The following is a 14,846-nucleotide window of genomic DNA, read 5'->3' on the forward strand; positions in this document are numbered from 1 at the left end:
AATAATAATAATAATAATCCTTTCCTTTCCTTTTTCCTTCGTCCTGGTACCCCCAGAAGAAGGGAGTTTATTATAGATAATATAACAAACATAAATGAAAAATACACTTATAAAAAGAAATCTTACAAACAAAACAAATGAAGAATAATAAAAAAAGCAAGAATGACAAAAGATGAGAAATTCCTTTTCAGTGGAAAATTTCAAAAATTATAAACCAGACGAAACGTAAATTCTCCAAAACCTTCTAAAGAAGGTTTGACTGGAGGAGTCAAGTTTTACATTATATTAAAAAAACCATAGAAATAGTACATTGATATAATCAATCAGTGATCTCAAAATAATAATTTTCAATTCAAATCAAAAATAGTTGTCAATCTTGAGTAGAAAAAAAAAGTAATTGATACATTGATAATAATTCATTTAATTAATACAATTAAATGAATAATTATTATCAATGTATCAATTAATTTTTTCACACAATACTAGTAGCAATAGGATAATAAAACAATGGGATTGCAGTTGCTATAATAATAATAATAATAATCATCATCATAATAATAATACTATTTATTGATTCTTCTTCACTTTCACAATTGAAAAAAAATAATTTCCATGCATCATAAAGGTATAATTAATCAAATGACTCACAAGACTTTCGTCTGATCATCATTCAACAACATAGGTTGTTTTTTATCAAAATTAGGGAATCAGTTTTGGGTTTATCCATAGCCTACCTACTATTATCTAAAGTACCGTAAGCCATGATTTATCCTATTGATTCTCTCCCAATCATTAATTTATTATTGTGATTGTGGATTATAATAAATTAATAAATAGATGAATACATTAAAATAAATTTTGATTTTCAGGCAAAGGACATATGGCGAAAATTCTAGCGGTGAGGAATGAAATGAGAGAACAAGAGTGCGACGCCCTGATTATAACGGCACTGGATGAGATTGCTTGGCTGCTAAACATTCGTGGCAGGGACATTCCCTATAATCCAGTGCTGCGTTCCTATGTCATCATCACAAGAGATCAGGTCAAACTGTATGTCAATCCTGCGAAGCTGAACGACGCAGTCAAGCGCCAACTCAGCACTGAAAGTTGTTTCAGTCCGCTCTGTGTACGGTTAGTAAACTCTCAATAATATTTATGTGCTATTAACGCAAATACATTGAACTGCTTCAAGGAGTTTGGTGAATAAGAGCTTATAATAAGCTTCCTGCACATTTAACGTGGAGCGCTTTGCTCTAGGGACAAACTAATTCCGCTAGATCGCTCCAGCTGTACTATTCACTTGCTGCCCGAGCATAGCAGGCGTAAAACCGTGCTTTAAAGGTACACATACCAGCGGCTATTATTGTGTCTATAAAAGAAGTTTAAGCATCAACTTTATTCATCAAGAACAGCGCTACAAGTTGCTATGAATTTAATGTCTATAGAACGAACATTGAATGTAAAAAAGGAGTTTAAAATGTATAATAATTTGATTTTTTCAGATTTTCAAAAACAAAGTTGACGTAATCTTTGCTATATTGAAGAGGAGACTTGCATATTTTTCTCAAATTTTTCTGACTAGTAGTTTTTGTAGGGTATGTGTACCATCTGCCTCAAAAAAGTCACTTTTGAAGCCCTATTGTTAGCTAACAGAAGCTGATAAAAATATTTCAATTGCATAGATTATGTCCTAAGAACCTTTTTTTTGAAAAAAAATTATTGAATGCACAACCTTAAAGAAGCTAGAAGTGGGTAATTTTAAGAGAGCCATAAAAAAGGTTTTAATAGAAATACATACCAGTCTGTATAATAAGTAACCGGACTGACCTCAGGAAATTTTTTATGGGCAAGATGTGTAAAAATTTTCATTAGATACAGTATCTTCAAAGTAGTCCCTATTGGAGTCGATAACACGCTGATACCGGATTTTCAAATCCCTGAACGCTCCCTGGAATTCGGCAACCTCTATGCTGTCTAGAGCCCTCGTCGTAGCACGTTGAACGTTTTGCAGAGTCCCGAACCGTGTCTCCTTAAGTTGTCTCTTGATCTTGGGGAACAAAAAAAAGTTTGGTAGTGCCATAAACGGGCTGTAAGGAGGATGTAGCAACGTTACCCTCGACTGTTTGGCCAACTGCTCGGTGACGAGCAGGCAGGTGTGCGACGGAGCATTGTCGTGCATCGAGTCCGTCCGGGGATTGCCGATTCGTGGATCCTCCATCACGAAAATGCTCTGTCGCACACCTGCCTGCTCGTCACCGAGCAGTTGGCCAAACAGTCGAGGGTAACGTTGCCACATCCTCCTTACAGCCCGTTTATGGCACCACCAAACTTATTTTTGTTCCCCAAGATCAAGAGACAACTTAAGGGGACGCGGTTCGGGACTCTGAAAAACGTGCTATGACGAGGGCTCTAGACAGCATAGAGGTTGCCGACTTCCAGGGAGCATTCAGGGATTTGAAAATCCGGTATCAGCGTGTTATCGACTCCAATAGGGACTACTTTGAAGATATCTAATGAGAAGTTGTACACATTTTTCCCATAAAAAAATTCCTGAGGTCAGTCCGGTTACTTATTATATACAGACTCTGTATGCCCATATAGGAAAGAGGAGTTTCTAATTTGAGGGTATTATGTTCACTGTTTGAATGCTTGTGTTTGAGTTTTTATTTCTTTGAATGTAAATACTTTGTATTTATCATGTTTGATTAATGACGATGCTACGCATTTGTACAAATGTTTTCTGCAACAAAGTCGAAATCTTGAATCTTGAAATTCATATTTTATAATACTTTATTACCCCTCTACAGGATTCAGAACTATGAGAACATATGGGAGGACCTGAGAACCTTCTCACAACTTTGGAAAAGAGTTTTGCTTCCAACTGCATCCGAATTCAGTCCAGGAGTCAGCCGAGCTGTTTTTATGAGTGTGAGTTAATTTTCATATTATTCTATGATTTATAATAAGAAAATTTGAGAATAAATGATCAATTGTATTTTTCACTTTTTGGTAGTTGAGAAGTTGATATTGTGGTAAATTATTCATATTTTGACCACGAATACTGGTTAGAGTGGTCAACTTAGTTCCTACTTTTTTAAATTGTAATTTGTTATGTTTTGGTGAAAGGAATCAATAAATTTCATTTCATTTCATTTCATATTGAATGAAAAAGACTAAGAGATTGTCAAAAACCACAGATTTATTGATACTTAGAAAGACCGGTTTCGGTCTTACTAATTAAACAAAGTTTATCAGAGATTGACAATGGTGTAATAACCGAAACCGGTCTTTCTAAGTATCAATAAATCTGTAGTTTTTGACAATTTCTTAGTCTTTTTCATTCAATCAATTGTATCACCATAGAGGAAAATATAGCATAAGAAGATATCTCATGGTATAGGTTGATTATGTTCCAAAATACAAGCTGATTTTTTGTTAACTCAAGCCAATTACTTTCGACTACTGTCTATTATCACTGTTTTGTTGGAGCGAGAGTGTAAAAACGGATTGTGGAATGTAATAAATTAATAAAAGGTGATGATTTCTTGATCCATTCAGAGCTGCTTTGTATAAAAACACTTTTTTTATGTATTTGAACACGACATGCAGTCGATTATTAAGTAAATATTAAAAACTTTTACTTACTGACTGGAGTACTTTCAATCGTCTGGCGATCATTTTCAACACTGTTATAAATATTAAAAAGTAAATGATCGCCAGACGATTGAAAGTACTCCAGTCAGTAAGTAAAAGTTTTTAATATTTACTTAATAATCGACAGCATGTCGTGTTCAAATACATAAAAAAAGTGTGAATGAATAAAATTTGTTGTGTTGTGGTTTCAATTCTTTCAATCTAATACCATCAATTTAAAAAAATATCACATTTGAGATGCATTAGCAGATAACTATACAGTAGAACTCCAGTTATCCGAATTAATGGGGGCCGGGACCCATTCGGATAATCAAATATTCGGAGTTTTTTAAAAATTGCCATTAGATAGAAAAAAGCTACCTATGTTTTGATATTGCACTATTTTTTTATTGAACTAAATGAGAGAAACATGATATTTTCACATGTTTTAAATATAAATAAAATGTACTTATGTACAAGTTTAGAAATAAAAATAATCGTTTTTACACATCTCCGTCAATGTAAGCTGTTTCGCGGTCTTCATCCGTTTTCGGGCAGCCAGGTCACGCATTCGCTTGACGGTGAGCAGTTGCAAGACTGCAGAGCAGTCTTCGCGGGGGAAGAATAATAGCTCATTTAGACAAATGTTTTTCTGAAAGTGATTCGGATGATTCAGCTGATGAAAGTCAGCTGATGATTGGAGTTCTACTGTATTAAAAATGGAAGATAAATAACATGAAAGTTATCTGATTATCTATTTCAGATTCCAGTGGATAAGAGAAAGTTGGCACCATCGCCCATTGTAGCAATGAAAGCAGAAAAGAATCTAGTGGAGAGAGAGGGCATGCGCAATGCTCATATAAGAGATGCTGCTGCTATTTGCGAGTTCATGTCCATGTTTGAAGAACAGGTAATTTTTTTCAAATTCCTCTAGAAAAATATATTAATATTATTCTTTATTCTTTAATTTTTTTACTCCTTATTCATCTATAAAATGAGTACATTATCGAAATGATAGGGACGAGAGAAAAAATAAGGTACTTGTGACTCATTCATCTCTAATTGAGATATCCTAATTATTCTAGTAAATCAATTTTAATAAGAATTAGAACATAATTAGAAAAGTATTAGAACATAAATTCTGGTTTACCAGAGATTGATAATGGTGTAACAACCGAAACCGGTATTTCTATTTTTAATAAAATCTGTGGTTTTTACAATGTTTTGGTACCTATTTTTATTTAATTAAAAATAAAATTTGATTTTATTTCTGCACACAGATGGATAACAATGAAGGAGAGTGGACGGAAATGAAGGTGGCCGAAACATTGGATGAAATTCGTATGCAACAAAACATGAGTCGTGGAATCAGTTTCCCGACAATTGTTGGGTTCGGATCACACGGCGCTCTGCCCCATTACGAGCCGACCAATCTCACCAACGTTGCCATCGATAAGAGTAGCACACTGGTCATTGACTCGGGAGGCCATTATCTAGGTACCATCATAGAGAAAACATAGTATAAGAAGATCAAATCAAATTTTCCTCCACCTACTGTCTAAAGTACTTACTTTACTCCCTGAAACCTAATACTAAAGTGTCACTTTTTCACTCTCGGTAGTAAAAAACAGAAAAACTCCCTAGGGAGTAAAAGTGACTCCATTTAAATAACATGGGGAGCATCTCTATTTTGAAACTTACATTGTAATAGGTTAGGAGGTCTAAGCTCAGATGAGAAAGCATAATAGAGGTGTCTGTCATTGAGTCAACTGAATTCAATACCACAACCAGAAATTTGATTAACTCATGAATATATGTTTGTATGATAATTATTATATTCTTAATATTAGTAGACGATAAAAATTTATACAATTTTTAAAATATTTTATTCTATTCAAAATATCAGCCAACAAATATTTTTGATCTGCAATTCAAATCTGAACCGCGTGATCTGGAGTCAGCCATTTTTGGTAGCTGCTCAGCTGATATAATTGTTACAACTTTTGCCATGAGATAGTGCAATCGGCAGTGCCAATCAGACGACCGGTTTTTAGGTTTTAGATTTAGGCTATGTTGTTAGGAATTGTCACCAACACGTAAGTTATTAGAATGATTTTATTTGCAGTTTCTATAAAATAATGTAGATGGAGGAAAAATGTTGTGTACATCACAAGCGAAAAATACATTTTCTCCCTCAGGAAAATTGCTGCCCTCGGCTTCGCCTCGGGCTTCAAACTTTTTCCCACAGGGAGAAAAAGTTATACTTTTCACTCTAGATATACAAATAACTATTACTTTGCCTCAAAATAATACACAAAAACCATACACTATTTATTAGAAAGAATATCACTTAAAACTGCAAAAAATACATAATAATTTAACTTCTTAAAATTATTTATAAAATAGCATTATAGTACCCTCTGTGGAATTAATATGAAATTATAGATTAAAAACACAATAGTTATTTGTATATCTAGAGTGAAAAGTACAACTTTTTCTCCCTGAGGGAAAAGTTTGAAGCCCGAGGCGAAGCCGAGGGCAACAATTTTCCTGAGGGAGAAAAAGTATTTTTCACTTGTGATGTACACAACATTTTTCCTCCATCTACATTTTTTTTATAGAAACTGCAAATAAAATCATTTTAATAACTTACGTATTGGTGACAATGTTTCTTAACAACATAACCTAAAATCTAAAACCTAAATACCGGCCATCTGATTGGCACTGCCGATTGCGCTATCTAGCAAAAGTTGTAACAATTATATCAGCTGGGTGTCTACCAAAAATGGCTGACTCTAGATTACGCGGTTCAGATTTGAATTGCAGATCAAAAATATTTGTTGGCTGGTATTTTGAATAGAATAAGATATTTTAAAAATTGTATAAATTTTTATCGTCTACTAATATTAAGAATATAATATCATACAAACATATATTTCATGAGTTGATCAAATCTCTGGTTGTGTATTGAATTCAGTTGACTCAATTTCAGACACCTCTTTATGCTTTCTCTCTGAGCTTAGACCTTCTAACCTATTTATATGTAAGTTTTTAAAATAGAGATGCTTCCCATGTTATTTAAATGGAGTCACTTTTACTCCCTGGGGAGTTTTTCTGTTTTTTACTACCGAGAGCGAAAAAGTGACACTTTAGTATTATGTTTCAGGGAGTAAAGTAAGTACTTTAGCCAGTAGGTGGAGGAAAATAATATTAAACCTATTATAGTGAGGTCCACGTTATAATGGCAGTGTGTGATTTGCAATGGTGTTGCTATCTTTGTCTATCGTTCAACAAAGCAGATGGCGCTATCTCTTTCACGCATTGCGATGTTGCCATATCGTTTATCAACAATGTAGAAGTGTAGAAATTCAACTAATTGTCAAAATATTTCATCTCAATTATGAAAATTCATTATCACATTTGAAAAAAAAATTTTCTTGACAAATAAAATATGATTAACTATTTTCAACAATAATGAACAGTTATAATATACCAGTATCAGCTGTTTGGGTGGCAAGGCTGAGATCTGGCAACCCTTTTCTAATAATATAAAATATAATTTCTTGCTTGATAAAATATATTTGATTATTTTAAACGAGAATGAACAGTTGATATTACATCAATAAACCTGTATCAGGTACCATCTATAGAAGGCATTGACAAGACTGAGAATCGGCAACGCTGTTGCCATTATAACACTGCCATTATAACGTGAACCTCACTATAGTCAATGCTTTCTAAGAAGGGTAACTGATACCTGTTTATTGATGTAATATTAACGGTTCATTCTTCTTTAAAATAATCAATATTATTATTAAGCAAGAAATTGTTTTTTTTCAATATGAATTTTCATAATATCAAGATTAAATATTCTGTTAATTAATTATATTCCTTCTATTGTTAAAAAACGATCTGGCAACAGAGCAAAGCGAGAAAGAGATAGCGCTATCCGCTTTGTTGGATGATAGACAAGGATAAGGATAGGCATGGATATTCAGCATGACTTGGATAGGCAGGCTCTTTGGTTTTCTTGTACTAAGTTATCCATGAACATACAAAAAACTAACTACATTATACAGAGTGATTAATAAATCCCTACAAATACTACTCTAGGGCATTGTTCCTGAGAAAAAAACTAAATATCATATTTAAATTGTCCGGAAGTACCTATTCAGTTCCTGCTGTTTAGAGTGTTCCAGTCGTTTAATATATGGGGGTCTTACTGGATCAAAACTTGACAGGGAAAGATCATGTACTAAAATTGAAAAAATCCCTACATTTTTATTTACATGTCTTGTATCAGTGTTGAAGGAATTTTGCAATCTCAAAAATTTAAAAGATAATATTCATCATGCTTTTGTTCATTCAAAAATAAGTTACTGTTTAAGTTGTTGGGGAGTACTTATTACACAACAATTTGCCCAATCATAAAACTGCAAAAATCATGTATAAGAACAGTGACTGGTATGGGCTATCATGATAGTACTTTCCCTTTGTTCCATAGAATTGGTATTCTTCCATTGAGGCACCTCTAAGTGCATAAAGTGCTTTCTATCTACTATTTAATCAGTGGCAATGATTGACTACTGTGACATGGTGGTTGAGCCTCGTTCTACTAGACAGACCAACAATATTAATATTCGTGGTTTTAGACCAAACTGTACTTTGTTCAAGAAAGCATTTATTTTTCTAACCCCAAAGTTCTACAATGCAATGCCACTACAGTTGAAGCTACTTTTTAGAATTAAGAAAAAAATCCCTAGTCATTTTCCATCTCAGGAATTGGCTTTAGTTGAGGGATAGAGATAAATTAGAGAACATGTACTCTGTTACTCTCTGATGTTTGTGCATTAGTTACCGTACCATGAAAGATCTTAATTCTGCAACAACTTCCATAATTATATCTATCAGTTTTATGCTGTGGGTGAGGGCTCCTGTGTTATTCATTATCATGTTCTCCTGTGCGAGTGTTTTCTCTATAATCTTGTAAGGATTTCAGTTTCTATTTAATAACTTTAGGCTATTACTTGAATAAGGTATTGTGAATATGTTTAGAAAAATATTCTTGAGGGCTGTTTCTATTTTTATTTTGATTTGAAAATTAATTTCCAATACATAGTATATTGTATTGATTGAAAAGATATTTTTCTCTTTCTGATGCTCCCTGTATGCGGACATAATTTCTCGAAAGAATTATTTTCGCTAAGATTTATTGGTGCAATGGCATGTTCTGTTATGTTTATATACAGTTTTTCTTTCTTATTATTAGATATATTGTTTTTTTAATTATTGAATGGACAGCCACTTTATTCTTTCATTTTTGTTCATCTGTTATACTAATTTTCCTTTACTTTTGCTATTCTGTAAAATTTTGATGTTTATTTTAATAGAGGCTGTTTGTATTTTGAAATAGTTACTGTACGATATGGACATTTTATTTTTATGTTAATTCTATTGCCAACATATTATTTCATTTTTATATTTTCTGTAATTATTGTTTGTGCTTTCTTTTGCAAGGATAAATTTATTATTATACAATTGCGATAACGTCTTCGTTTTCGGAGAAGTTGATTGTTTGTTTGTATTTATTTATTTATCTATATGTTTAGATGGATCGACCGATGTAACACGGACCTACCATTTCGGAAATCCTAGTGAAGAAGAGAAGGACAGTTACACGCGTGTGCTGATGGGCCACATAGACATGGCATCTTTTGTATTTCCGAAAAACTTTCCGATGAACGGTGCAGATGTGCTGGCCAGGGGTCCTTTATGGCAGGATAGCAAGGACTATGCCCACGGGACAGGTCATGGGATAGGCGTTTTCCTCAATATACATGAAGGTAACACCAATAACACTGAAGGATTGGAAGTCATGTACAATGTACAATGTACATGTACAATGCTTAGTGTGTTCAACTAATCCTGTATTTCCAATCCTGTACGTGTATAAGCCAGTTCTTTCCTTTATTATAGTAAAGATTTAGTAATTAATTTATAAACACTGTCCTCTTGCAAAAAATAGAATACATATTTTGATAGATTCATTCAAATATTCATCACCTCTCCAGATAGCTATTGATCCATTCATGCAATAATCACTAATAGAAGCGTTTGTACTATATTATTATCATTCATCCCCTGGGCTTAGAATACTTGTGGAGGGTTGCATTTGTAAATAAATAAATGAAAGTATTCTAATAGGCCTACTTGAACTGTTCAATTATGATAGGAATCACTAGTAGGTCTATAATTTTAAAATTGTTCTATATAAACACGACTAGATCGATCCAGCTCATGTCATTTTCAAGTGTTAGAGTGAATTATTAAATAAAGAAAAATCTGGTGTGGCGCACTCACACAACTTTCCTTGCCGTTATGAAAATTTATCACTGACGCTAGTGTGCACGCGCATCTACTATTCAAATATTTGAACCAGCTGGTGACAGGGCAATAACACTGGAGACACACATGAGGTCTTCTATCTCTTCATAGTGAACGATTTAATAGAATCAACAATAATTTGCAATTGAATAATCACGTTTTCTCGAATTTAAAGCTTATTTTCAATTTTAGGTGAAAATGTTACTGAACATTAATTGTAGAGATTTTCATGCTCAATCTACTCCACTTGATTTTTTTTTGTTTCAATTGTATCTGAAGCCTGATAATTGGGAATCTATCTGCATTGATGGGGCGGAGCTCCTGAAATTTTTACAGATATGAGACTTGTGGCAGTTGATAGAGCTTATCGATGACTATTTTAGGTATGAATTTGATCAAAAACCGTTGGAGCCGTTTCCGAGAAAATCACGAAAAACCCTGTTTTTGACAACATTTTCGCCATTTTAGCCGCCATCTTGAATTGCATTTGATCAAAATTGTTCGTGTCGGATCCTTATAGTGAAAGGACCTTAAGTTCCAAATTTCAAGTCATTCGTTAATTGGGAGATGAGATATCGTGTACACAGACGCACATACACTCATATATACACACACACACACACACAACACACACACACACACACACACACACACACACAACACATACCCAAAAACCAATTTTTTGGACTCAGGGACTTGAAACGTATAGAAATTTAGAAATTGGGGTACCTTAATTTTTTTCGGAAAGCAATACTTTCCTTACCTATGGTAATAGGGCAAAAAGATTTCTTAGTGCACCTCTAAAGGGCCAACTGAACATACCTACCAAATTTGAACGTTTTTGGTCCGGTAGATTTTTAGTTCTGCGAGTGAGTGAGTGAGTGAGTGAGTCAGTCAGTCAGTCAGTCAGTCAGTCAGTCAGTGAGAGAGTGCCATTTCGCTTTTATATATATAGATAGATTATCAAGTCAAGTTTTTAAAAAGGGTACTTAGATTTATTATTTTATTTATATTCAACAGTAGCACTAAAGAAAAAAGACAATTTGATGGTAATATAATTACTAAGATTATCAGGATCTCCTATATGTATATACCTAGTAAACAGGTGTCATATGAAAGATGTAACAAACGAAGCTCATGGATTCCACATACTATTTGCAACAAAAAATGTGCAGCAAAATTACCATTTTATATCGACCTTAGTTTTCGAAATATATTAATTTTTTGATATTTTTGAAAAATGATGAAAAACTTTTGTGTTTCAGCTCCTATTCTCTTGAGTTGGAGTAAAATATCAAATGGAAAGATGTTCAAGGAAGGCTATTTCTTCACTGATGGTTAGTTATAATTTCTGATATATTATAAGAAAGTAGAATCTCACAGTTAACATTATTAAAATAGGCTATACAATAATCTTTACAAAATGTTGAATCTTTGGTTTTGATTTGAATCTATTAGAGATGTCTCATGAGATTTTAGCAAATTATGAACAATAAATAAAATTTTTGAAGAGTAAAGAGTTTTCCAAAGTTAATATAATGAATATTTAAAATAATATCTCCTTTTTTATTAATAAATAATGTGAATTTTTTCTTCTATGTTTGGTTTTGAAGCATCTAAATTTAAAAATCTACTTTGTGAAAATAATTAAGAACTGAAAATTTTGTAAAGTGAACAACGACACTACAAGACTTGACCTATTTCGGACTATGATTAACCTTATCTAAATTTGGGAGAGGAATTATAGCACAAGGTTACCTTATTTTTTCTCTACCTACCTTATTTGATGATTTACTTGTATGAATAAATCAATAAAGAGTAAATGAAGGCCTATTTATGTATTGTGAATCATTTTAATTAGGGAAGCAATTTTTGGAGAAATCCTGTTTGATTCTATGTTTTTATAGATAAATAAATTATTTTGTATTAGCACTGAACTTGAATTTCCTATTGATTTTTGAATTGATTATAATATCGGCAAGAAGTGTCTAGATTGCCTAGATCATTCCAGTCTTCATACTATTACTAGGCTATTATATTTAGTGTTTTAGCTATTATATTTAAAGTCTCTCTTTAAGTTTGAATAATCATATAATTTAATGAAACAAGGTACAGAGCTGGTCTTAGCGTTATTTTATGTAAATGAAGCCACTCAAACTATTTATTAGAATAGTTTGGGAAGTTTTATTAAAATAATAATAGGGCAATCCTTGTGCTATTTTTTTTCTGAATTTAATGATATATATAATTGAAATAAAATATTCAAAGTAAATTCGAAATGTTGACTAAAAATAGCATAAAAAGCAGTAGGAATAGGAACCTTTGATGTGATACAGATTCACATTCAAATTGACCAATTTTTGATGGAAATAAATCATTTATTCATTTTTCTTCAGTATTTCAACCAAGTTTTTGTTTTGCAAGAGTCTGAAGTTTTTTATATTAATTTATAACTACCTGTCTTGCTTCATTAATTTTCAGAGCCTGGTTATTACAAAACAGGATCATTTGGAATAAGACTGGAGAACGTTTTGGAAGTTGTAAAGAAAGATGAAAAGGTAAAATGGAATATAGAACAATAAAACTGAGTGAATATTTTCAAAACCCTTTCAGCATTACAGTAACAATAAAATATTAACTTTGTTGAAGTTCTGACACTGTGTTACTAGTAAATATTTGAAAAAACACTTACTTTTGATTGGAGTCTTGAGGAATGCATTTCACTCCTGAAGAGGAGCTTTCCTCAAGACTCCAATCAAAAGTAAGTGTTTTTTCTAATATTTACTAGTAACACAGTGTCAGAACTTCAACAAAGTTATTATATAGAGTTTCGTCATGGAAAGCAACTTCAAAATAAAATATTGTTTCATTTTCATTGTATACTCTTAGAGAACATTTACAATATCTTTAACAATCTTCAACTCTCTTTTTCAATATCAATCAGATGGAAATTGATGAAAAATTGTATTTATTGAAATGGTAATCGATAGATAATTATTATAAAACGAAAATTCAAAGTTAAATGCTGTAAACCACATTGAAGACTTCTGCAACCCAGATATTGACAACAGGGTTGACAGCTGGATGGAAATTCGATGAGAACTACTATCCAAAAATTATTCAACAAAAAAGCATTCAACTTTGGATTTTCATTTAATAATTAAATATCAATTATTTACAATATTGATGTTTACCATGACGAAACACTTTATAATAACTCGGTGTCTAGACTACCTATAACAAAGTTCATTTACAATATCTGGAAAATTTAATAAAAATATTATTGTAATCTTGAATATATGTAAATAAATGAGAAATTGCATTCGTTTAAATCTTAATTAATGAATAATTATTATTGAACAAAACTCCTAATTTAATGCTGTAAATCACCCCGAAGACCTCTGCTACTGCAAATATTAACAACAGGGTCAACAGCTAGATGGAAATTTGATGAGCGCTACTATTCAAAAATTAATATGATAAATAAAATTTAAAAAGTTAAATAATAATAATTCTTAAATGTTGTCAACCATCGTACAAGCTATGTCTACATTCAAATAATTGATATTTTTATGATTTAAAATAGGTACCTAATATTTTTACAACTTATAATAATTGATAATATTTTTTCAGAGCGATTCAAGTGACGAATTCCTTGCCTTCAGAGCAGTCACATTAGTACCTTTTGAAATGAAATTAGTCAATATGGATCTGCTGTCTCCTATGCAGGTAAGTTTTATAAATTATTACAGTATGGTATGCAGCAAGTGAATAAATCCATTGTGCAATGGTTCTCAGTTTAGTATTAATTGGGGAAAAAAGTTTATTTATTTATAACTGTTAATTAAAGATTCTGATGAACTATGTTTATAATAATCAGCTTATTACTTTTATTTCACATTGAACATTTTTCTTTCAATTTGTTTCTTGTTAGATATAGAGCTATTTAAAATTTTGTTTTTTTAATTAAAGTTCTATTCTATTTTAATTAATGATTATATCATTTAAAAAATTCAATCCATAGTGAGGTCCACGTTATAATGGCAGTGTTTGATTAGCAATGGTATTGCTATCCTTGTCATCTGTCATTCAAAAAAGTGGATAGCACTATCTCTTTCTCGCTTTGCTCTGTTGCCAGATCGTCTTCTAACAATGTGGAATTATTAATTAATTGACAAAATATTTATCTTAATTATGAAAATCCATTATGAAGTTACAGTATAGAAAATAGTTATTTGTGCAACTAGTGCGCAAAGTGTCAGTTTGCTGCACCGAAAGAAACGTTTACACCCGAGCCGTAGGCGAGTGCGGAATAGTTTCTTGAGTGCAGCAGATGAACTTTACACATGTGTTTCACATTAAATTTTTCCTACAGTTACCATTGAATATGAGAAGTTGGTAATTATGGGTAAAATTCCCTGAAATCCACCAAATGTTTTTGTGTGTAATTTTATTATTAATAAAAACCTTAATTCATTTAAAATGGAATAATAATAATCAAATCATAATGATTAGAAATTCAATTGAAAATTTATATGACTGCTTGAAGGGGGTTTATCTTATGTAAGCATTGAAATGACCATAGTGAGGTCCACGTTATAATGACACAGTATTTGATAAACTTTGATGTTGCTATCCTTGTCTATCGTTGAACAAAGTAGGTACTACTATCCTTTTCTAGCTCCACAACGAAGCCAAATCTGTTTTTGACAATGTAGAAATATAATATTAATCAAGCACATAATAAATAGGCTACGCTGTTCTCCACTGCCATATTATAACGTGTGGACCACAGTCAGTGTTTCCAACTTAATTTTGATTTTCCTACA

At 32.1% G+C, this 14,846-nt stretch overlaps 1 protein-coding gene across 2 annotated transcripts in view; it reads left to right on the forward strand.

The window, feature by feature from the left end:
• LOC120348818 (probable Xaa-Pro aminopeptidase P) overlaps positions 1 to 14,846 on the forward strand; it is a 75,207-nt gene that overhangs the window by 54,541 nt on the left and 5,820 nt on the right. For both annotated transcript variants that reach the window (XM_039422224.1, XM_039422225.1), the window contains exons 5-12: positions 870 to 1,131; positions 2,808 to 2,928; positions 4,397 to 4,543; positions 4,914 to 5,130; positions 9,243 to 9,476; positions 11,283 to 11,354; positions 12,499 to 12,575; positions 13,651 to 13,746. In XM_039422224.1, coding sequence (XP_039278158.1) covers positions 870 to 1,131; positions 2,808 to 2,928; positions 4,397 to 4,543; positions 4,914 to 5,130; positions 9,243 to 9,476; positions 11,283 to 11,354; positions 12,499 to 12,575; positions 13,651 to 13,746 — 1,226 coding nt within the window. The remainder of the gene's footprint in view (positions 1 to 869; positions 1,132 to 2,807; positions 2,929 to 4,396; positions 4,544 to 4,913; positions 5,131 to 9,242; positions 9,477 to 11,282; positions 11,355 to 12,498; positions 12,576 to 13,650; positions 13,747 to 14,846) is intronic.

This window comes from Nilaparvata lugens, chromosome 2 (genome assembly GCF_014356525.2).
Source record: "Nilaparvata lugens isolate BPH chromosome 2, ASM1435652v1, whole genome shotgun sequence".
NCBI lineage: Eukaryota > Metazoa > Arthropoda > Insecta > Hemiptera > Delphacidae > Nilaparvata > Nilaparvata lugens.